General features: G+C 44.9%; 1 protein-coding gene across 1 annotated transcript in view; it reads right to left on the bottom strand.

The window, feature by feature from the left end:
- The window catches only part of PRKCI (protein kinase C iota), a 94,202-nt gene that overhangs the window by 55,894 nt on the left and 12,883 nt on the right, over nucleotides 1-25,425 (bottom strand). Inside the window, exon 2 of the mRNA XM_056110694.1 lies at nucleotides 5,863-5,984. Coding sequence (XP_055966669.1) covers nucleotides 5,863-5,984 — 122 coding nt within the window. The remainder of the gene's footprint in view (nucleotides 1-5,862; nucleotides 5,985-25,425) is intronic.

The following is a 25,425-nucleotide window of genomic DNA, read 5'->3' as shown; positions in this document are numbered from 1 at the left end:
CAAGTGAGATCCAGGAAACTCAGCTGCGGAAGCCTGGCAGCTCTAATGTGGATCATCTCCAGCAGAGCAAGGAGTTGCTAGCTACGGGGATGGAGGTGAGGTGCACAGCCAGGAATACAGTCTCTGCCAAGTACGTGTGTGAGCACAACCATCCCAGAACCTTCATGCCTTGAACAAGAACGCACTCAAAGCACCACAAGCAAAAAGTTAATTGTCAGTAAGCAGCAAGTGTGCAAGCATCACACCTAACGTGCAACCCCAGCAAACACAACTGGAAACATGCAAGCACCACCTACCTCCATCCCTGCAAGAACATGAATGACCATGACAACGGTGAGTCAGGGAAAGTACATGAGTTAAGGTGTTTGCCTTTCATGCCACCAACCCTGGTTGAAGCCTGGCTTCACACACGGTCCCCAGAGCAACCACCAGGGGTCACAGAGCCAGAAATAGCCCCTGAGCACTGGAGCAAGTGTCTCCCCACAGCCCCTTTCCCCCAGATCATGAAGGGAAGCCAGGGAGAGAAAGAAACATTTTTTTAATAAAATTAAAATAATAAAAATGGAACATCAAAAATATGTCAGAGATGTCGGTGCAGTCAAGTTTTCTCTCAAGTTCCAAATCCCAGGTCTCCTCTGTGACCTTCTGCTTCAATTTTCTCCTAAGTGAAAAGTGTTATTACCTATACTGCAAAGATTTGGGGAAAAGATCACATATCTATTATTTTCAGTGTACTAGGTTCATTATGGAATGACTGCTCTATTTGGAGAGAAAGTCATGAATAAGCAACTGTTAAAAATATCAATACAGGAACTGGAGAGATAATACAGGGGTTAAGGTGCTTGCCTTGCATGCCGCTGACCCCAGTTCAATCCGTGGGCAAGGCATACGGTTCCCCAAGTACCACCATGAGGTGTCACAGAGCACAGAGCTAGCAGCAAGCCCCGAGCACCTCAGGTGGGGCAGCCAAACAAAAAACAAAGACAGGAATCATTAAAGCTACATTGGGTTGCCACCCCCACCCCAGGTCTTGGGGTCACATCAGTGGTGCACAGAGGTTACTGCCAGCTTGGTGCCTTGGGCGGCCTCACCCTCAGCAGTGGAGGAAATTCAATCCAGGCCTCCTGCAAGCCAAGGATGTGCTAAATACACTGCCCTATCTGCCTAGCTCCTGAAAGCTCTGTTGGTTTTGGAAAAAATTCCTCCTTTTTGCTTTTTGCCAGATTAGTGTATTCTCGCTATTGACTGAAACCCAAACCAGGCACACGCCTGCTTTTAATATATAACTAGACACTGATACTTTTTAATAACTACAAGGAAGCATGAAGTGAGAGTTAGTCACCAAGGTTATGTACTTTCAAATCTATCTTGTTTTTATTGGACTGAATATCTCTGTTCCAGGTATTACCTTTTTAGGTGAAGTATTCAACATGCAATGAGGCAGAGCACATAGCTCAGAAGCAAAACATTCCAATCAGAGTTATGAAACAAAGACGGGGGGGAAATCTATTTCTCAAAGTTGATTGTACTACAAGTGTCCATATTCACCTCTAAGACAAGAATAGACTCAAGATTATATTATTCGGTCCAATAAATTTGAAAAAAGAAACATGTAAGTTAACCATTGGTCTTTATTCATTTAATGTGTATTCATTTTTTTGTTCATCTGTGAAAAAGAAAGAAGCAGGGTCTGGTGTGGTTTCAAGAAGCAGAGTTTGCACGCATAAGGCCTAAGTTGGATCCCCAGCACTGGGTAGTTTCCTGACTGCCAACAGTGTGGATCACAAAACAAGCGTGGCCCTAAGCTACTTAGCGCTGAGAGATAAGGTCCCACAATATTTTCTAAAAGCAAACTAGAGGTTGAAGAGAGCACAGCGGGTAGGTGCCTACCTTGCACACAGCCAACCCAGTAAGACCCCAAACACCCCATGCTTCCCGGCCCCACCAGAAATGATCCGAGTGCAGAGCCAGGAGGAAGCCCTGAGCAACGCGAGGTGTGACACAAAAACAAAACCTTTCTTTTTTAAAATAGGCAAATTAAAGTAGTGGACATCAAGATTTAATTAGCATGAGTAAACCTGACAAAATGCAGAACATGAAATAAATTTAATCCACTGGTGATTCTAGGTATTTCAGCTGAATCCGGTGCCTCACATTTGAAAGAATTAACACAACTTAAAATCAAAATCAAAGCTGGCATCCCCACCATTCGCCTGAGACACCACTACGACACTCCTGTGCTGCTGAAGTCTCACAGACTTACAGGATGTTCCCACTGTAAGCCTACATCTGGGTATCAGGTACGAAACATGTATATCACTTGTGAAAATCATTGCTTTACCCAAACCAAACAGTGGCACTGCACTGAACATAAATAAATTCTCTAAGAATGCTAGAGCTTGTGTGTGTGTGTGTGTGTGTGTGTGTGTAATTTTGGTTTGGGGGACACACCCAGCAGTGCTGGGGTTTATTCCTCACTCGTTGCTTGGGAGACGAGAACAGAAGACTCTCAGGTACCAAAGGAAACTTGTGATGCCTGGAATTTGAACCCGGGGCTCCAGCAGGCAAAGCATGCACTTCCGCTTGTTAAACTGTCTCCCCAACCCTACCCGGTGGCTCTGAGGTGTTTGTCCTTTCAGCAGCCCAGTCGCATTAACAAGTTTGAGGTTTGCGGCTTCCTTTTTCTAGATGGTGAAAATTTTATATAGGCCCATCCCTTAACTTTCACTTCTGGAGTTTCATCAAATCAGAATTACACTAGCCAGTATGAACACGTAGTCTTCGGTGTGTGCTGACTTGTTTGAAAGCACAAAGGGAAAGAATTGTGAAAGTGAAACAGTCTGAATGCCTCCATGAAGCAACCTGATAAGGGAAACCCCACGGGGTGAAGGATGTGAGACGTGGGATCCCTCTCAGATGGGGATCTCCGAGCACGCTGACTCCCACAGTCCTCAGGCTGTTAAACATTACTTTCATCCGTGTTGAGTCAGAAGTTAAGGCTTAAGTTACCACCGCAGATGCTTAAACCAAGCTTTTCAATAAATTAATCATTACCTGCTAAAATGTTTTCCTTTTCTTAGTTTATATTCTAAAACATGCACATCTACACAAGTGTGAGCTATGTTGCTTAATAGTAGAATTCATGACTTGCATGTGTAAGACCCTGGATTTGGTCACTGGCACTGCAAAAAAATAATTAAAAACACAAAAAAATTATGTACCTACCATATGATCCAATCATTGAACCTATAGATATTTTATCAAGAAAGAAACTAACTATATAATGGTGGTGGGACTGATGCTGGAATATTGAATGTAACAAATCATGAACAGCTGTAAGCCATAGTGTTTGTTTATATAGAGTGTAAGGAGAAAATAAAATTTAAAAAAATAATAAAAAAGGGGAAAATAAAATTTAAAAAAATAATAAAAATAAAAAGAAATCAAGTATACATAGACATATTCAAGACTGTCAAAGTACTTTTATGTGTATTAGCCAAAAACAACCTCAATGTTTAGCAACAAATTAGATAAACTATGGGATATTCACACAACGGGCTATCACTCAGCAATGGAAAGAAATGAACTAGTCAGGGAGAACAAGAGTCCAGTGAGTAAGGCACTTGCCTTGCACACAGCTGATCGAGGTTGGGTCCCTGCACTCCAACTGGCTCTCCCAAGCACCACTAGGCATGATCCCTGAGCTTAGTGCCAAGAGTAAGGAAGCCCTGAGCAGAGCTGGGTGTGGCCCCACCCAAAAAACTAGTGACACACAAACATGTCAATAGCAGCTGCTAATTGAAGAAAGACAGGCCAACAGGAGTATCTACAAAACAAAGCAGCGAAACTAATAAATGGCCATATCCTCTGTACTAGTGTGTGTGTGTGTGTGTGTGTGTGTGTGTATGTGTGTGTGTGTGTGCCCGCGCGCATGTGCGTGCTGGGGTGGTGTGGGGATGGGGGTCATCTGCATGCCAGTGGACAGTGCTCAGGAGCCTGCAGGCAAAGCATACAATTCAGACTGCTGAGCTATCAATTTGACCCTTTAGGGCATCATTTTATCTACACTTCAATAATATTTCATCAAATAAAAAAGTATAATATCATCTATAAAAGATTTTTTGTGACAGGTATGAAGAATATGGCTCAACAGGATATGGCATGGCATATATATTTTGTACAAGTCCTGGGTTCAACCCTCAGGTACCAAAAAAAAAAAAATCTTTCAGGAGCTAGTCCCATTTTTGAACAGTAATAAGCATGCAACTCACCTCAACAGACTACGATGAGGTGCAAGGGTCCCTCTTCCTAATAAGTTTCACAGGACACAGTTTGGGTAGCAAGACTCCAGCCTGTAGATTACCACTTTAGACTGAAGAACTGACCTTCCCTCATACACAGTCCTCATATCTCTGTGCCTTTTCATAATCATTCTTCACTGCAAGTCAAGTTTTGCCCTCGCTTCCACCACTTTATAAACGTTATCTTTGTGGGCCAGAGAGACAGCTCAACATGCTGAGTGCAAGCTTTGCATTTAGGAAGCCTGGGTTCTATCCCCAGGCTTTGGCAAAGCTTGACCCCCCCCCCCCCCCCAGCGTTATCTAGCGAAGCAACCTCCTGGATAGAAAGAAACCAGGAATAGCCCCTATGCATCACTTGATATGGCTCAAAAACAAAATAACAAGAAAAAAAAAAACCCACCTTATCTTTGTTACAAGATTAATTTACAAATCTCAGCAATTCTAGGGAGATGCCACTGTTTTGTCTTGTGCTGGGGGGCTTGGGGGGGGCGGGGTAACATCCAGTTACTTAAAGCCATGCAACAGTTAGGGATGGAATCCAGACATCCCTAAAGCATGCACCTCTGAGCTATCTCTGCAGCCAAATGCTGCTTCTTTTGCATTTCAAGGCATTTCTACAATCAATTTTTTTGTTTAAATTTTGCTTGAATGCGTATGCTATTCACATGTCTATCTTTCAATGGAGTTATGAGTTTGAGGATAGAAAACATCTATCAACAGACGCTGCACACCGCTATGGCAAGACACGCTGTCTTGGGGGCTAGAGAAACAGTACAGGGGACAGGGTGCTTGCCTTGCTGGGGACCAAACTGGCTTTGATCTCTGGCACCCGAATGGTCCTCTGAGCCTGCCAGCAGTGATCCCTGAGTGCACTGCTGGGAATAAACCCAGAGAACTGCTGGGTTGGCCCCAAAACAACAACAACAAAGGTTCAGTTTGTCTTTATAGAGAGATGGATTTGGCATATAAGTTCAAAACAGACAAGATGTAATTTCCTAGCAAAAAAATAAAGAAAATGCTATCAATATGTTTTCTGAACAAAAGACACAAAGGTTGAGTTTCTGACGCTACCTTTAAAATTATCACACTTTTATTCCATGACATTTTTACAGTAATAAAAGTATCAACTTACTAAAGGTAATTTCTGAAAATGAGGACCAACAAATTTAAAATAAAAGTTTCTTATTATGAGATGATTAGCTTATTGCTGGAAAAAAAGTCAAGAAAAGTTCACTACTTGGATTCATAAAGAGATTGTACAAATACAAACACATACCCTCCAACTTTTTAAAAAATTTTATATGCATAAAGTTGTTCACAGTAATTAATTACATTCAATATTTCAACACCAATCCCACCACCATTACATCTTCCAACCACCATGATTTCAAAATTTTCCACCACCACTCTTCAACTTTTAAATAAAGAAAAATAAGGACAAATTTCTAACATCCGCTTCGCCCTTTATATTAATGAAGATTCTTATTACATTTTTAAAACAAATGACAGGATAGCACTTAATACCAGTGCTAACACTCCGCCCCCTCTCCTGGTCACTCACCTTCCTCGTCTATCCACTTCATGGTGAAAAGCTGTTCACTGTCAAAAGAACACATATCTCGAACCTCATTGCAAAGGCCCTCAAAGGAAATTGAAGGTTCAAAATGTTTTATCATGATATCCCTGGAAAAGAAAAAGAATGGAAAGTTTGACAATGACTAAAACTAATAAACTTCTGCACACAGCTGAACACCAAACAACCTGACACAGTTACGCGCTTCACCTGCACTGCCTTTAGTAAATCGTGTAAGTTCAAATCTACTTAAGAGACAAAAAGAGTGGCTATGTGAGAAACCCAATTTCTCATCGCAATTTCCTCATCTCCCTTAGAAGGCATATCCAAATTAATCTAATAGATTAAATAAAATTAGTGTTAATAATTTTGTACTGGCTGGAGCGATAGCACAGCGGGTAGGGCATTTGCCTTGCACGCGGCTGACCCGGGTTGGATTCCTTTGTCCCTTTCAGAGAGCCCAGCAAGCTACCGAGAGTATCCCGCCCGCACGGCAGAGCCTGGCAAGTTCCCTGTGGTGTATTCGATATGCCAAAAACACTAACAAGTCTCACAATGGAGACCTTACTGGTGCCCACTCAAGCAAACCGATGAACAACGAGAGGACAGTGCTACAGTGCTACAATTTTGTACTAACCTTATTTTGCACTAGTAATTTGGCACTGATACTAGTTACAAGAACTTTTGTTTGTTTGATTTTTGGGTCACACTTGGCGATGCACAGGAGTTACTCCTAGCTTATGCACTCAGGAATTACTCCTGGAGATGCTCAGAGAAACCACAGAGGATGCTGGGAATTGAACCCGGGTCGGCTGCGTACAAGGCAAATGCCCCACCCGCTGTGCTATCACTCCAGCCCCTAGTTATCAGAATCTTGCTCTTAACTCAAGAAGATTCTAGTTATGAGAATATTTTGTGGCTCTGTACTCCACAGAGTAATAGCTTCATTATTGATAAGCTTCTGCATTACAGTTATGGCAATTCATTCCAATGACCGAGTATTCTCTCCCCAAAAGTCTCTTCTTGGAGAGATGGTTCAGTGGGTAAGACACTTGCCTTGCATACATCTACCCTGTGTTCAATTCCAATCATCCCATACGGTCCCAGGAGTACAACCAGAAATAATTCCTGAATGCAGACCCAAGAGTAATCCCTGAGCACTACCGAGTGTGGCCCCACAAAAAAGTCTCTTTTTTTTTCTTTTTGGGCCACACTCGGCGATGCACAGGGGTTACTCCTGGCTCTGCACTCGGGAGTGACTCCTGGAGGTGCTCAGGGGACCATATGGGATGCTGGCAAACGCCCTACCCGCTGTGCTATCTCTCCAGCCCCAAAAGTCTCTTCTTAAGAGAAGACACTTCAATCATTTGACAGAGATCTGCTCTCTTCCTGATCCCTTACTTCTAAAGATTAATTATCTGTGAAACAACTATTCCTTCTGATTTTTTTAAAGTCAAATTTAATTTTTATCTTTCCTAAAATAATTCTATCTGCCAAAACTGGTTTTACAATCATATTTTACACTAAAGTTTATTCAAAAATAGACATATTGTGCAATTATTTTTGTATTACCGTTAGATAAGCAACAGAATTTAAATTCATTCACCTAGCAATTACTCACTCTAAAGAAAGCCTTAAAAGGGAAACAAAACGCTCTTGAGTATTTGGGGTGGAGATGCCTCCCGACAGTGCTTGGGGTCTGTAGATGGCTTGGTCTGGGCAACACAGTACTGTGGATCAAACTGGAGGCCTCAGCTCTTTGAGGGTTTTCTGGTGTGCGTCAGAAAGGTTTAACGCAGAGGCCAAGAACAAGTGTCCAGTGAGGTCCACAGCCATTGTTAGAGACAGTCTGGCATGTGCCTGCGGGCAGCCAGCTCTGGGAAAGGAGGTGCCCCAGGCAATGACGGGCATTATCCCAGAACCAAGGATCAAGAGTCAGGCCTGAGCACTGGAAAGTGCACTTTTGTCCGCTTGCTTGGTTTGGGGTCACTCTGGCTGGTGTTCAGGGTCTCGTCCCAGCTTACTTAGGGGGACCACTCTCCATCCTCAGGCAGCCCAAGCCCCTCCTTGTAAAGCATGCACACAACCCTTTGCATTATTTCTTCAGCCTTGCGCGCAGCCAGCCCGGCCGAGCCGGGTTCGATTCCTCCGCCCTTCTCGGAGAGCCCGGCAAGCTACCCAGAGTATCTCACCCGCATGGCAAAGCCTGGCAAGCTACCCCTGACGTATTTGATATGCCAAACACAGTAACAACAAGTCTCACGATGGAGACGTTACTGGGCCCGCTCGAGCAAATCGATGAACAACGGGAGGAGAGTGCTATATATTCTAAGACGGTTCAACATCATTAAAGCAATGTAATGTCCTAGTAAAGAAAAGGGATGAGGACCAGAGCAAGGGGAGAGGGCTTGCAGGAGACTGACCGTATTCAAAAACCAGCATCCTACACGGTCCCCCAGCACTGCCAAGAGCAATTCCTGAGTGAGGGGCCAGGAGAACCCCTGAGCGTAACTGGGTGTGGCCCAAAAACAAAGGGGGAGGAGGGGACCAGCCAGAAATAGTTCAACGCACAGCACCTGCATCACAGGCACAATCCCCAGCTCTGCCCCACGTGCACGGTGCAATACCAGGACACTGCCATTAAGATAAATCCCTGCAAGTGTGTGATCTCTGGCACACTGAAACCAAACATGTGCAAATGTTGCCACTAAACGGTGGCACGATAGTATGCAATCACTACAACCAAATGTGGGGGCCCTGGTCATACAGAGGAACAAAAGGGTACAGCGCCAGGTAGATCTAGTTAAAGGCAAGGTTCGAATGCTGTGGACTCAAATGCCCAGATAATGCGAAGATACTGAGCACAGGAGTTTCACCCAGGCACACACACGCGGCTGTAACCAAACACTAAGGAAAGCCAGGACAATAGAGAACCTACCGGGCTACTGAGAGGACACTGGGTAGAATCCTAGTGACAAGATTTCAGACCAGGCCATCATCCAATAGAGGCAAGGAAAACCATGACTCATAACCCCATCATACACTGGAGAAAAGGAGAGATGAGACCAGGGACATCGTACGAGGGTAAGGAGAGGCCTGGATATTAGGGAGAGAGCCAGATCAATCGACCTGAACTATAATAAAACTAAGTTCTTAAGCACCTGGGTTTTGTATGCAAATCTCTCATGCAAGTCTCAAGAACCCAGCAGAATAGAAAAACCCACTTTCACAGTAACACCAGCAAGAACCGTGACCAAGTATGCAATCCCTGGTCATTGATACAATAAAGGAAAAAGGAGAAATTATTTTTTTTCAATTAAATGAAATGATGCCAGAGACACAGCACCTATGGGCTGTGGACACACTTCACATATGGGAAGCTCCGGTCTGATCTCCAGCACCAGCAGGGGCAGCCCTTAGGGACCATGCTACACCCAAGCAATGGTGAGGGTGGTAACAACAACAACAACAAAAATGAACAAAACCCCTAAAAACCTTAAATATGGGGAGGGGGGAGGAAATCACAGCTAACACCAAACATGATGGGGAAAACCTGAAAATGATTCTTTGAAGACGAAGAACAAGACAAGGATTCTAACTAAACTGACTGCTTTTATTCAATCCAGTATTGAAAACCCTAGCCAAAGCAATCAGACAAGAAAAAAAAAAAAAAAAACAATCCACATCAGAAAGGAAGATGCCAACCTGAAACTATAAACGGCACAATATTCTCCAGAGTGGGGCTGGAGAGATTTACAGCAGGTAAAGTATGAATCTGACCCTGCTTTGATCCCAGGCACTGCTACAGTCCCCAGGAATTGTCAGGGGTCACTGAGTGGACAGCTAGAAAAAGGCCCTAAGCACTGCCAAGTGTGACACAAACACACCCCAGCATAAGAACTTTTTCGGAAAAGCAAACATATCTGATTCTCCACGGGCTGAGGGGTTAGTGAGGCGGCAGGCACTTCCCATGCACACCGCAGACCCTCGTCCAATCCGCAGCACTCAGCACTGCCAGGTGAACCCAAAATTTCTCTCTCACTCCACAAAAAATCCTCAAGAATTATTAGGCTGCAAGATTAGAAAGCTAAGAATCTGGAAAAAACCTGAGTGCCCAAGAACAGATGACTGGTTAAAGAAGCTTTGGTACATCTACACAATGGAATACTATGTAGCTGTCAGAAAGGATGAAGTCATGAAATTTACATACAAGTGGTACTACATGGAAAGTATCATGCTAAGTGAAATGAGTCAGAAAGAGAGGGATAGACATAGAAAGATTGCATTCATCTGGGGAACATGAAGTAACAAAATAGGAGACTAACACCCAAGAATGGCCGAGATTAGTACCAGGAGGATTACTCCATGGCTTGGAGGCCAGCCGCACACGCTAGGGGAAAAGGCAGCTCAGATAGAGAAGGGAGCACCAAATAAAGGGTGTTGGGAGGTTCCTCTCAGGATGGGAAATGCGTGATGAGAGTAGACTGTAGTCCGAACAAGATTGCCACTCAATGTCTCTTTTGCAAATCACAGCACTCAAAAGGAGAGAGAGAGAGATCAAAAGGGAATGCCCTGCCACAGAGGCAGGGTGGGATGGGGGGAGGGGGTTGGGAGGGATGCTGGGACCCGAGGTGGTGGAGGGATGGGTACTTGATCACTGTATAACTGAAACCCAAGCACAAAAATTTGCAAGTCTACAACTGTACCTCATGGTGTTTCACTAATAAAAATTAAAAAAAAAAAAAGATTAAAAAGCTAATAGAGCAGCACCAGGGAAGTGAATAAGTAACAGTAAATCAAGCACATGCTGTACATGCCTGAGACTTGGGGTTCAGTCTCCAACAAAAATCAATTTAGGGGCTGGAGCGATAGCATAGCGGGTAGGGCACTGGCCTTGCGCACGACCGACCCGGGTTCAATTCCCAGCATCCCATATGGTCCCCTGAGCACCGCCAGGAGTAATTCCTGAGTGCAAAGCCAGGAGTAACCCCTGAGCATCGCCAGGTGTGACCCAAAGAGGAAGAAAAAAAATCAATATAGTGGTCTGAAAGTGTCAAGAGTATCCAAAGAATTTCACACAATAAATATTCTAATCTTCCTGTTTCAAACGCTATAAATGCCCTTCCCCTCTCAGAGTAAAATGCAATGCCCCTACCAGTAATCATAAATCTCTGTGAAACAGGCACAGTGACCTCTCTGACCTACTGCTCCAACCAGAGGATAAACTAATGTGTCAAGTTCACCATCTACACCAGATAATGGAAACTTGATGAAAGTGGGGACTCTGTTTGGTTCACTAGCAACTAGTTACCAATACAGTGTCGAGCACAGAATGGGCACCCAGTAAGAATCTACTCAAGAAAGAAAGAAAATGGGCAATTTGATACTGTGACTAGGGATAGCCTAGTAGAACACAGCACACGGATTGGGAATAGGAGTTAAATATTTTCACTGATTAGCAAACAAAAGTGAAGTTAAACCTGCATTCTTTAGGGGCTATGGAAGATGAGCAGAAGATGAATGTTTATTTCTACTAAGAAATTAAAAACATTCTTAAAAGTATTATTAAAAGAAACAGAGAAGAAAACTGAAAAATATACCATATTCACAGATTGAAAGAACAAACACTATTAAATGACTATCTGAAAGTCCAGGAGATGGCTCGTGGCTGAAGCACTTATTTTGCACTTGTTTTAGAACTAGAGGTCTTAGCCCGGATGTCTCCTGTCAGTGCTAAGCATGGTCCTCGTGGCTCTGCTCTTCAGGACCACTGGGGCTGCAACAAATTCAGCCAGGTGTGTGTGTGCAGGCTGGCATCTCCAGGTGTTGTGAGCACTGCCAACTGAAGATGTGCCATCCCCGGCGAGGAACACAGCCAAGTGTGTTAGCACCAAAACCAAGTGAACCCAAGCATCACATCAACGAAATAAGCAAAGGAACATAAAATAAGCATCCCACCAAATTGCAAGGAATTTAACAGCTTCTATGTAATCTCCATCAAAATTCCAATGCCATTCTTCATGGAAATAGAAAAAGCAATACTAAAGTGTGTATAAAACCACAACCTGCCCTGCCCCCACCCCTTCCCAAACACACACAGACAGCCAAAGCAATCCTGAGAGGGGGGAAATGACAGGAGGCAGAGCATTCCAGAACTTTAACTCGCTATAAAGTGACAGTAATGAAAACAGTGTGGCACGGGGATAAAAGCAGAGAGACCAACAGAATAGAATCGGTGTCCAAAAATAAACCCGCAAGTATATGGACAGTTAATTTAGGACAGAGCAAACAGGAGCATAAAGGGAGAAATAAAAACCACTTCAACAAATTGTGTTGAGAAAACCAAACAGCCATATGCAAAAGAATTAAATTGGAAGGCCAAGAATGCCTACAGCTCATCAACTGAGAATTTGCTTTGCATATGTGAGGTTTTGAGTTCAATCTGAGTCACAAAAAAAGAAAAAAAAAGGAAAGAAAGAAGTCAGATCACCATCTCACACCATGCACAGGTTAACTCAAAACTGATTAAAAGACTTAGCTGTTGGCCCCGAATCCACAAAATACATTAAAGAAAATAGGCAAAACACTCCATGATACTGGCTACTGGCTTCAGTGGTGTCTTCAGTGATCGACTAGCAAGGAAAACAAAAGCAAAAATAAATAAATAGGATTACAACAAACTATAAAGCTTTTGTTCTGCAAAAGAATCATCACTAGAACAAAAAGGCAGTGAATCATTAATGAGAGAAAAAACGCTCACATACCATACATTTTACAAAGGGCTAATAGTCAAGATATATAAGGCACTCATGGAACAACGACAAAAGACAAAGGATCCCAGCAAAAATTCAGGTGAGTGGTGGGAGCTGGGGGAGCCCAGGTCGGATCCCAGGCACCACACGGTCCCCTGAACACTGCAGGGAGCAACTGCCAAGGACGGAGCCAGGAGCCACCCCCAAGCCCCATCAGGGGTGACCACCCCGCCCCCATAGAAGAGATGTGATGTGCAGACACAATGGACCACTACTCAACCCTCAGGAAAGACGACATCTTGCCTATTGTCACGACCTGGACAGAACCAGATGGGGGTCCTATTAAGCTGAGTGAGTCAGGAGAAAGACAAGCACCAGATGATCTCGCTACTCTGAGAAACAAAGCGAGGAAACGTCCAATCAAAACAGACCTTTAAAGTCTGGTCACAGAATAGACACTGCAGGGGGAGGGCATGAAGGCCCGTGGGCTCCACGGCAGGGTGCCGGACCCTTCATACAGGCACGCTGTGGTAGCACTGTGCCCCTAAACAAAATTTACACTTTTACAAACCAATGTACCTTCTGTTAAAAAAATGTGAGAAAGCATGCTGAGCTCCTGAGTTCTAAGGTCAGAAATGAAAACATTAAAATCACAGCACATCATTTTCTCCACTAATGCTCTCAGGAAGTTGCACCTAAAAATTTTTTTTAATTTACAAAACACTTTCAAATATATGTGCCCAAAATAGAATTATCAGAGGTCCAGTCTAAGTGAAACTTACACTTTCCAAAAAGTTAATCATTTGAGTGCCAGAGAGCTCAGAGAGGAGGACAAGCTTCTCCCGTGGGAGGCCCGAGCTCCAGCCCCCCCCCCCCACGGTGACCCCACCAGGCACCCCCCTGAGCACTGCTGATGTGGCCCTCAAACAACAGATTTCAGGCTTGCTCTTTAAACCCTTGAACGAATATCTCACGTGCTTGTCTCTATGTTTCTCTGCTTATTTCCACTCGGGGGAAGCCTGTGTTCTTTCTCAAACAGGTACTTCTCCCTTATAAGTAAGTTTCAATAAAACTTTCTTGCTTGCTTCTCTCTCTCTTTCTCTCTCTCTCACTCTCTCTCTCTCTCTCTCTCTCTCTCTCTCTCTCACACACACACACACACACACACACACACAATGATTTTAAATTCTCAAAGACTAGATGTAGAAGATCTACTTTCTAGAAGAAAACCACCTTCCAAAACTGCACTTCTGACAAGGAAATCAACTGTTTTCCTTTTCCTACATTTACAGGATACCTTTAGAAGTCATACTGCATTTTAGAGTTCAAGCTGTGTGTTCGGGCATAGTTCACATTTAGAAAACTCCAAATGGATGGCTCCAAATCAGAATCTCTGACACAGGTGATACACTGCACACTTCTATCTGACCTCTCCGCCACCAGCACTGTCCTGCTGCAGGAAGAGAGAATCAGCAGCCAACCCCAGCGGGCAGCCTCCTACCCTTGTGAAGCGACTGCAGTGATGCACAGAACAGAGGTTCTGCCTCCCACGGACCTCGGGGAAGCCCTTCAGTGCCAACCACCTTCAGACTCCACTGAGGGCCACCTGTGGTTTCCTTAGACTTCAGAAAAGCTCCCTCCCCGACCCCCCTCCCTCCCTTTCTCTCCCATGCATGAGGTCAGCAGGACTCCTAGGACTTCCAAGCTGGTGGCTGCAAATGCCAACTTCCACAGCAACATCAATCGGCCGCACAGCTTCTGACAGGTGTTTTTTGACAAAAGCCTGGATTTTAAAACAATCATGCGCCGGGGGCTGGAGCGATAGCGGGTAGGGCATTTGCCTTGCACGCCGGGTTCGATTCCCAGCATCCCATATGGTCCCCTGAGCACCGCCAGGAGTGATTCCTGAGTGCAGAGCCAGGAGTAACCCCTGAGCATCGCTGGGTGTGACCCAAAAAGCAAAAACAAAAACAAAAAAATCATGCTCACTCCTAAACTGGTATTTTTTTTATCCCCTCCTCTCCCTTGTTGCCGTAGTTTGCGGCTGCCGCCATCAGACTGTGGGTCGCACACATGCCTGGCCGTGGTGCTCCCACATGTCTCAGTTGTGTTGCCCAACACGGGTTGCACGTCAGGCTGTGGTGCTTACACAATCCCTGCTGAAGCACTCCACAAACTTAGTGCTTTTTCTCTTTTACCCCCTCTTTCTTACTTTCTTAACAGGATGGATGGTCAAAGCTCAGCCTGACGATGAGGCCCAGAGTAGTGGGGGTTACCAGGACCGCACCGGGGGATCGTCGTGTCCTCAGATCAAGCTCAGGTCCTTGAACTTGCATGTTTTACCTCTTAGCTAACGCCCTTCAGCTGCAGCTGGGGTTGAGCTCTGGTTTCACACAGTTAACTCCCGCGCTCCAGCTTGTGTTAGCCACAGTCAAGCGTGAGAGGCTGGCGCGACACTCCGGCATCGCTCTGCTAAGGCGCCTACGTTCCGGTGGGGGTGCTCACCGGGGCGGCTGCAGTGCCCACACACACACATGCCTGGTGCTGCCCTTCTTGGCTGTGTCACTCCCACAGCTTTCTAGCTGAGATGTCTGTCAGCAGCCACACCCCAATTTGTGGTGTTTACACACATCTGGTTGAGGTGTGGCTGAAAACTGTTTGTGGTGCCAGGGATTAGACAGCAGAGCTGCCGTGACCACACTTGGTACATGTGAGCCACCAGGGATTTATCTGAACTCGTGATCGGAGGCTAACAAAGTAGGTGCTGTGTGTACTGAACTTCGATATATTTTTTTTTATCACTGTCATCCTAGTGTTCATCGATGCCTCGAGCAGGCCCCAGTATTTTTTTATAATTATTTTTAATTTTTATTTTATTTTATTTAGATTTTTATTAGTGAAACACCATGACGTACAGTTGTAGACTCACAAATTTTTGTGCTTGGGTTTCAGTTATACAATGATTGAATACCCCTCCCTCCACCAGTACCCATTTTTCATCACCATGGGTCCCAGTATCCCTCCCACCCTCAATCCCCCCATCCTCCCTGCTTCTGTGGCAGAGCATTCCCTTTTGTTCTCTCTCCTTTTGGGTGTTGTGGTTTGCAAAAGAGGCATTGAGTGGCAGTCATGTTTGGTCTATAGTCTACTTTCAGCATGCTTCTCCCATCCTGGGAGGATCCTCCCAACACCCTTTATTTGGTGCTCCCTTCTCTATCAGAGCTGCCTTTTCCCCCATGTGTGCGGCGGGCCTCCAAGCCATTCTTGGGTGTTCGTCTCCTATTTTTGAACTTCAATATTCTTTTTAAGAGACAGGCTACTGAAAACTGTAATCTGTGTTCTGGAGATTAATAAGCCCACTTTGGGGGCCAGAGCAAAAACAGTACAGCAGGCCAGGTATCTACCTTGCCCACAGATGCCAGGGCTCAATCCCTGGCATTCCGTATGGTTTTCAGCTTCTGCCAGGAGGGATCCCCAAGCACAGAGTCAGGAGTAAGCTCTAAGAACCACTAAGTGTGATGCCTTCACCCCAAAAGAAGCCCATTTTTACACATGAAAAGTTTTTTTTTTCCGCAGACAATAAATCGCCAGAATAACTACATTATGCTATCTGTGGTCTGTCTTCCCCAGCCAAGTGTACACTGCACAGGAGAAGGCACTCTGTTTTGCTCACTCATCCATCCAGCACCGATACCTCAAACTGTCCGGCCCAGAGAGCATCCAATTACTGCTGAGTGCAAGAAAACGCCTGGGATTGAACTATAAGGAAAGCATGAAGGACGTAGAAACGGTATTCGGAAACAAAGAAATGACATTATAAGAAACAGCTATGGTGTAACAAGACCAGGAGAGCCAAAGTGAGGAAGCTAAGGCTTGAATCTAAACGTTCTCATTTACTATCTGTGTAAGCTGTAGCTCACTTTTCTTATCTATTAAATAGGAATGATAGACATTAAGGGTTCAGTACATTAAATTCTTAGTATCTGTAATAAGGATAGGGCCTAGCATATAGCACTCTATATGGTTTGATAAGATTATACGACACTATGGGATTGTACAGTTGCCTTACACATGACCAACCCAGGTTTCATCCCTGGTACCCCAGATGGTCCCCCAAGCCCGACCAAAAGTGATTCCTTGACAATATCAATGTGATGGGGCTGGAGCAATAGCACAGCAGGTAGGGCGTTTGCCTTGCACGAGGCTGACCCGGATTCAATTCCCAGTATCCCATATGGTCCCCTGAGCACTGCCAGGAGTAATTCCTGAGTGCAGAGCCAGGAGTAACCCTTATGCATCTCCAGGTATGACCCAAAAAGAAAAAAAAAAAACAAAAACCCAATATCAATGTGACTCAAAAATAAAAATTTTAGAATTATATGACAATTTATGAATATACATTTAAATATAACTGAAACCTCATTGGAAAAATGAAAATAATTCAACTTCCAAAAGCAACATTTGATGCTTAGGACTTAATATGATAAAAGAAACACAGCTCTATCCTATCATCCCAAGGGCCCACTGAAATCATTGACATGAGAAATTATAAGTCTCAGAAGACTTTTTTAAAAGAGCACCACAATCAGACCAGAAAGTATGCAAAACTCCTGTGTAATTGAAAGCAGGTGGGATAAAACTGACTGAAACACATGCCAGCCCCAAACAACAAAGGGGAACTTCTAAAATAAGAGTTTGGGGCTGGAACAATAGCACAGCGGGGAGGGCGTTTGCCTTGCACGCGGCCGACCTGGGTTCAATTCCCAGCATCCCATATGGTCCCCTGAGCACTGCCAGGGGTAATTCCTGAGTGCAGAGCCAGGAGTGACCCAAAAAAAAAAAAAAAAGCTTTATTGACACAAGATTACCTTTCTTTCTTAGCATTTCATCACATCACTTGATTCCTAGAGTGCATAATATTTACATCAGCACTCACTGAAATGCTTTTTTTAAAAAAAAAAATCTCTTTCATGTCGGAGATAGTACAGCGGGTAAGGATCTTGCTTTGTATGTGCAGCCGACCCAGGTTTGACTCCCAGCACCCCAGACAGTCCCCTGAGCACTGCCAGGAGTGATCCTTGAGAACAGAGCTAGGACTAAGCTCTGAGCACTACTGGGCGTGACTCCAAAAATAAAACAAACAAAAAATCACTTTAAAGAAACGTCTGAGGGGCCAGTGAGCTGGGTAAAGCCCCAGCACCCGACGAGGCACCCGGAGCAGGGCCAGGTGTGATTCCTGAGCACAGCCAGAAGCGAGCCCTGAGAAGAGCCAGCTGTGAACCAACCCTCCCTCCTCCACCAAGTTCTGAGGTATAGAACAAAGTAAATAAGGGCTGGGGACACAGAGATCAGGGTGCGTGCCTTGCCACGTGGCCACCCCTGGCTTGATCCTGGGCACTGCATCCGATGCCCCACGCTCTAGCAGGGGCTCAGGGGACTGCCACTACAAAGGCCCCTGAACACATAAGCACAAGCAGCTCCCTAGCACCATTGGGCGCAGCCCACATCACTCCCAAAATGAAATAAAAATCGCAACAAGGCATGTTCTATTTGGGAGATGCCCAGATCGCAGACTGGTGTGTGCGATTCATTTTTGAGTTTATGGACTTCTCATCACTGCAGAAGCCTGTGTTCTGACTTTTCATTTGTTCTCTCCTCTCCTCCATCTCTTTCTCCCTCTCCTCCCCTGTTCCCTTCTCTCTTTTCCTCTCTCCCCATATTTCTAAATAGCTGTTACTGTACAAGAAAATAAAACTTGCAACAACAAATACCTAAGATAAACTTAACCCAGGAAACCGAAGGCCTCTGTACTGAAAAATATTATGAATTTCATGAAGGGGTGGGCGGGGAGGGAGGGTGCTTGCCCTACACAAGGCCAATCAAGGTGCTGTCCCCAACATTCCATATGGTTCCCCAAGCACCACCAGGAGTAATTCCTGAGTACATAACCAAAATAACCCTGAGCATCACCTTTCATGAAAGGGCTAGAGTGTATTTTCTGCAGGCAAGGACCCCGGACGAGATCCCGAGCACCACATGCCATTCCAACCACCCCAGCATCACTAGAAGCAACCCCAAGCACAAAGTTGGAAGTAGCCCCCAGCAGCACCAATGTGCCTTCTCCACTCCCCCCCAAAAAAACCCGAAGAATTCCATGAAAGAAACTGAAGACTCAGGAGATTAGAGAGAGAGTACAATGAGTCTATCTTGCTTTGCATGCAGCTGACGAGAGTTCAATCTCCAGCATCCCCTATGGTCCCCCAACTGCTGCCAGGAATAATTCCTGAGTGCAGAGTCAAGAGTTACCACTGAGCATCGCCTGGTATGGCCCGAAATAAATAAATAAAACTAGTATATGTTATGGATACAACAAATATTGTTAAAATGTCTGCACCAGTGGCTTTCAAGTGGTGTTCTGTGCTGAAGCGATAAAAAGGTTGAAAACACTGATCAAGTCTCCCACCTGGAGATTACCAAGGGTTACAGGTGGAAAAAAACCAGCTCCCGGAAGAGAACAGTGCAGTCTCCTGCCCCCGTGCCTGGCTGTCCTCGCCGGGGCCCGTTGGAGGGGAGCGGGTTGAGCTTTCCTCCCGCCCCGACCAGGGCTCCGGCAGCCGAAGACCTCCAGGACCAGCCACCACCATGCTGAGACCACTCTCTGCACACATGAAGGTACTGGAAGAGGGACAAAGCCACGCGGGTTCCGGGGCCGAGATCTCCAAGCCTACTCGAATTGGAGTCGAGCATCCTCCACCCAGATCCTCCAAATTCCAGTAGGCGGGGGTCACACCCACCAACTGGCCCCCTGGTGCCGTGTAATCCCATCAGCGGCCAAGACTCAGAGACAATAAAAACCAGCTCCCGGAACCGCGCGGCCGTGACATCTTATTATGACATCTTATTATCTCATTCCTACTTTGGACAAACTGGCAGGCTACCGAATGTAGCCTGCCCACACGGCAGAGTCTGGCAAACTCCCTGTGTCGTACCCAATATGCCAAATATCAGTAACAATGATGGGTCTCGTTCTCCTAAAGAGCCTTGAATATAATCTCAGGGTTAGTATGAAGGAGACATTACTGGGGCCTGCTCCAGGCAATCGACGAATAACAGGATGATTTGTGATTGTGATTGTGACAGGTGGAAACTGTGGACATGGGAGTCCACAGCACAAGGCTGGGCAGATAAGATGAGGCGGACACAGTAAGACACAGAATGGAAGAGGCTAGGAAAAGGCTGAGAAACACTGCACCACCCATAACAATCTATGCCTGCAACGCAATCGATGACCTATGTAAGTTCTAATGGCTTTTTCACTGGAAACGAACGCTTAAAAAAGCACTCTTTCACGGGGGTGGGGGGGGGACACAGCAGACCAGTGGACTCAGCGCTTACTCCTGGCTCTGCTTAGGGTTCACTCCTGGAGGTGCTGAGGGGATTGAGCCGGGTCCGCAGTGTGCAAGACAAGCAACCTGCCTGCTGTCCTCTCTCCTGCCCAGCAAAAATACTCTTGGACAAAGCCAAGGTTTTCAGGATTGCAAATTTCAAACCAAATTACAAAGTTACAATAATCAAACTAACGTGGTATAGTATAAAACCAGAAAGAGATCAATGGAACAGAAAACAGAAGACAAAACAAAACCCAGGACATCGGTTAAATTTAGGGCACCAACTGGTGGACACTGGTGAATGTACTGGTGTTGGAACAACATACACCTGAAATTCAATCATAAATAACTTATAATTTATGGTGTTTCAATTTAAGAAATTATATATATATATATGGCAACAAAACCAAGAATATATGCACTGTAGCACTGTCCTGTTTTTCATCGATTTGCTCGAGCGGGCACCAGTAACATTTCCATTGTGAGACTTGTTACTGTTTTTGGCATACGGAATACATCACAGGTAGCTTGCCAGGCTCTGCGCGCAGGCGGGATACTCTCGGTAGCTTGCCTTGCATGGGCTTTCCTAGAGGGGCAGAGGAATCAAACCCAGGCAGCTACATGCAAGGCAAATACCCTACCCGCGGTGTTATTGCTCCAGCCCAAAAATATATGAAGAAAGGATAAATTCCAAATACAGGGAAAGGGAGTTAGGCTACATCCAATGGGGCTCAGGGCTTACTCCTCACCCTCTGCTTAGGGGTCATTCCTGGCAATTTCTGGGGGACCATTATCTGGTGCTGGGGACCAAATCAGGGTAAGCCATATGCAAGCCAAGTGTCTTAACCCCTATACTATCTCTCTGAACCAAGAAAGATAAAAATCCTTTAATAAATGCGTTGAAAAACTGGACACCACATGCAATAGCATGAAATTAAGACTGCTATATCACAGCATGTAAGGAACAGAATAACAAGACACTTAAATATAAGACCTGAAAGCATAAGACTCCTAGAAGAAAATGTAAGTAATAAGCTCTCTGACTCTGATATAAATAAACCTTTTTCCAACCACGGCCCCCCTCAAACCTTGTTTACTTCCTGAGGGCACACCCACAATGTTCCCCTGGCCCACCCCACCCCTGCATTACAAAGATTGGCCCATAGTCTCAGACCATGATTCCCTCCCACTCATCGCCCCCTTGGAATAATACCCTGGGGGTCATATGGCTCCCCCCAGCTCAAAAAAAAAGAGTTTATAGAGCTTTTTTTTTTTTAAAAAATAACTTAACACAGAAAGCATAGGCAACCGAGCAAAACTAAACCGTGTGGGACTACATCAAACTTAAAAGCTTCTGTGCAACGGAACCCATGGCCGGGGAGGCGGGTGTGGGAGGTGGCAGGGAGACAGGTCCAAGGCCAAGAGTACACATTCTCAGGAGCCTTGGAAGAGTGACACTGAGCACGGCCAGGTACTAGCTCAAAACAAAAGACAAAAAAAATCAAATAAGGCAAAAGAGAAGGAAAACCTTAGGCTTGGGGTGGAGCTCAGTCAGCAACAGAAGCACTTGCTCTGCATCTAAGGGACCTTGGGTTCAGTTTCTAGCACCACAAAGGGAAAATAATAATAATAATAATAATAATAATAATAATAAACAAACCATCAACAAACTGTAAAGGTAACCTACCAAACGAAAGAAAAAAAATCTGCAAATTATATATGTGACAATGAGTTAATGCCCAGGTTATATAAAGAACTCATAAAACTCAAAAGCAAAGAGCTCCCAACACCTCCCACCCCTAAATCCCATTTTAGAGTGAGCAGAGGGTTCTGGGAACGGCTCAGTGGCTAAAAGTGTCTCCCCGGTGCTGTCCACCTGCGCAGTTAGCAACCTCCTGCACCCTGCGATTAAGGTGGGGGTCCCACTGAGCACTGCAGCCGGGAATATAACCCCGCTAGCACATTTTTGAGAGCCCCAACGGCCAGAACGTGTGCCAGCACCACAACTGAATGTGTGACCCCCACAGGTGCGTGTACCAACACTGCAGTTAAAGTATGTGATCATCTGTAAGCACCACAACCTAATATGTTAACCCCTGGTCATTACACCAGCCACAAGAAGGGGCAAATGTATGTACGTTGCACGTATATGTGTGAATAAACACTTAAAATATGAGCAGTCTGAATAGACTTTTTTCTATAAAAGACGTAAAGATAGCCCTTAAATACGTGAAAGATGCTCCATATTAGTAAACAAGAGGGAAATGCCAATAAAAACTACAACGATTAGCACTGCACACTATTACGGGTGCCTCCTGTCAGGATGGCCATCGTAAAAGACGAGAGAACAAATATTGGTGGGGATGTAGAGAAAAGGGAACACTTAGGCACTCTTGGTGGGTGGAGGAAACCATCAAGGAAAACACATAAGAGTCCCTCAAAAAATAAAAATCAGGAGTGGGGAAATGGCTCACAGGCCCTGCAGTGTGTGCAGAAGGTCCGGGTTTGACCCTGTACTGCACAGGCCTCCAGCCATCGTCAGAGTGACCCCTAAGTACTCGAGCCAGGAGTGGCCTCTGAAGCACCAGTGAATGGAATCCCAAAACAAACAAAAAAGTGAAACCAGGGAGCCAGGGAGATAACACAAAGATCCCCAAGTCTGATTCTTGACATCACATGACTCTGCGCACTACCAGGGTAGTCCTAGAGAACTGCCTAGCTGTCCTAGGGAACCGCCCGAAGAACTGCCTAGGTGAACCCGGGAAATTCCAACACCCCTGGGCCGAATCAGCACCTCATCACCTAGCCAGAGCACTGGTGGGCCAGTGTCACAGGAAGTAGCACTGAATCCCCCGAGCTTAGTGAATCCCTGCCCCCCCAAGACACACACATATACACAAAAAATACACAAGTGAAAAATTAGAACTAGCATATGAATCAGTAATTCCACTTCCAGGTACTTATTTGGGGGAAAAAAGGAAAACAGCAATAGCAAAAACATATATGCGCTCCCATGTTCATGGCAACATTTACAATAAGCAAGATATGAAAACAAGAAGAAAGGGATAAAGAAAACGTGGAATACAGACTTACGTACAATAGAGTATCATTAACCTATTTTTAGAAAAGAATGAAATCTTGATGCTTGCAGCATAATGAGTGGACAGGAAGGGTATTTTGCCAAATGGAGTAATTAGAGAAAAATGCTCTATACCTTTACTCATGTATGAATATTAAAGCCAAACCAAGTACATAGAGAGAGAGCAAGACTACACTAATGGCCCAAGATGGAGAAGTGAAAGGTAAAAAATGGGTAAAAGGCAAAATCTTAGTTATAACATAGGTACTGGGAATATACTAGATCGTACAGTGACAATAATGAATAACACTATATTGCATGTTTGAATGTTGCTAAGAAAGCAGATCTTAAAATTCTTAAAAGGGCCAAAAAGAAAGCACAGAGGTTCAGGCCTTCCTTGGCTTGCATGCAGCTGGCCCCCGTTGGACCCCCAGCACCAAAAGGTCCTCTGAGCAAAAGGGATGTGACCCCTGAGCACAGTCAGGAGTGATCCCTGAGCACTGCTCAGCATGTCCTCCTAACCAACAAGTCTTAAAGAGCTTAGGCTAGATAGTACAGGGGTTAAGACAATTTCTTTACATTCAGCTGACTCTGGTTTGATCCCTGAAACATAGTCACCAAGCACTGCCAGGGATGACTTCCTGAGTAGAGAGTCAAATAGGCCCTGAGTACCACCAGGTGTGGCCCAAACCCCCCTCCACACCAAAATAAATCAATTAAATTAAAAGTGGACAAAGAACTGAACAAGCATTCTCCCAAGAAGATGCACAAATGCTATCCATAAAGGCACTTATAACTGTCCAGTAAATGAAAATCAAAACCATAAGGAAATGACCTTACGACTGTCTAAGTATTTATTTATTTATTTATTTATTTATTTTTGCTTTTGGGGTCACACCCAGCAATGCTCAGGGGTTACTCCTAGCTCTGCACTCAGGAATTACTCCTGGCGGTGCTTGGGGGACCATATGGGATGCCAGGGATTGAACCTGGGTCGGCCACGTGCAAGGCAAACACCTGCTGTGCTATTGCTCCGGCCCCTAAGTATTATTCTAAAGGGATGTGGACAAACAGGAGCCCCTTGCACTATTGGTGGGAACAGAAAACTGGACAGCATTTACACGAAACAGCATAGAAACTCCTCAAAAACTTAAAAAGGGCCTCTTGTCCTCCTCAGTTGCCACTGAAATGCTCACTACTTTCAGGGACGGTCCGACCACACTTCACCTGGTGGCCAGCACAGAGCTCAGCACGTCTGCCCAGCACCCACCTGCGCCACGGCCAGTGTCTCAGACTCTGCGTGCATCTACGCAGCTCTCGCCTCACAGGACCACAGCGCAGGAGAAGATCAAAGCCCTCACTGAAGCAGCCAGTAAAGCCTTTCTGGCCCACTTTGTTCCTAAAGGCCCAGCCCAAGTCAACACTGGGAATCAGGTCTATATCGTATGGGCTGTGGTTGCCCCAGAAACAGGCACCACACAAGCAGGTGGTCCCCCCCCCTCCATGGCCGCTGCCCCAGCTGAGAAGAAAGTGGAAGCAGAGAAAGAAGAATCTGAGGAATCTGATGACCACATGGGTTTGGGCTTTTCTGACTAAGCCTCTTTTGTAACATGTTCAACAAAAAGCTGGTAGAAGCAATTACTGCTTTATCTTTACATTCTAATTTTAAAAAGTTTCTTATGTCAAAAGAGACGCTGTTTACTTTATTTTATTTTATTTTATTTTTTATAGGGGAGGCCGGACAGGGACAGCAGGCATTGCTCAGGGTCCAGACCCAGGCAGGCCACACAGTGTAAGACAAGCACTCAAACCCTGCTAAATTAAGGCAATTTTCCTTTGAGGATACCCAGAAGGTTACTAGAAGGCAGTAAGACTTGGTAGAATGTATTTTAGAATTATATCAGTAGAAAACTCTTATTTTCTCTCAAGAACACATGTTTCTTGAATACAACATGAAAAAATTAATTAACCAGATCGCATCAAAACTTCCTAATGTCCAGGTAGAATTAAAGTTAATAGATTATATAAGCATATCTGTGAACAATAAGGTTTTTCACAAAACTTATTTTACAAGAACTAAAAAACATTTATTAGAAGAAATATTTTTTAAGTACCTGTGTAATCCTTAAAAATCTTAAGTGTACATATCCTTAAGTGACTCAATGAAGGAGTTATTCTTTATCAACTGCCACTCCTTAAAGTTTCAGGAACTAAAACATCTAAGGGAGGCTTATGTAAACACTTAAGTAACTGGAAAAGCACCATGTTCATACATTCCACAATCCCCAGATCCTAATTATACCAGTAAAGACAAAAATGAATTGCAAAATAA

The sequence above is a fragment of the Sorex fumeus genome, unplaced genomic scaffold (genome assembly GCF_029834395.1).
Source record: "Sorex fumeus unplaced genomic scaffold, SorFum_2.1 ptg000010l, whole genome shotgun sequence".
NCBI lineage: Eukaryota > Metazoa > Chordata > Mammalia > Eulipotyphla > Soricidae > Sorex > Sorex fumeus.
Note: the sequence above shows the minus strand (reverse complement) of the source record. Positions and strands in the feature narration are given on the sequence as shown.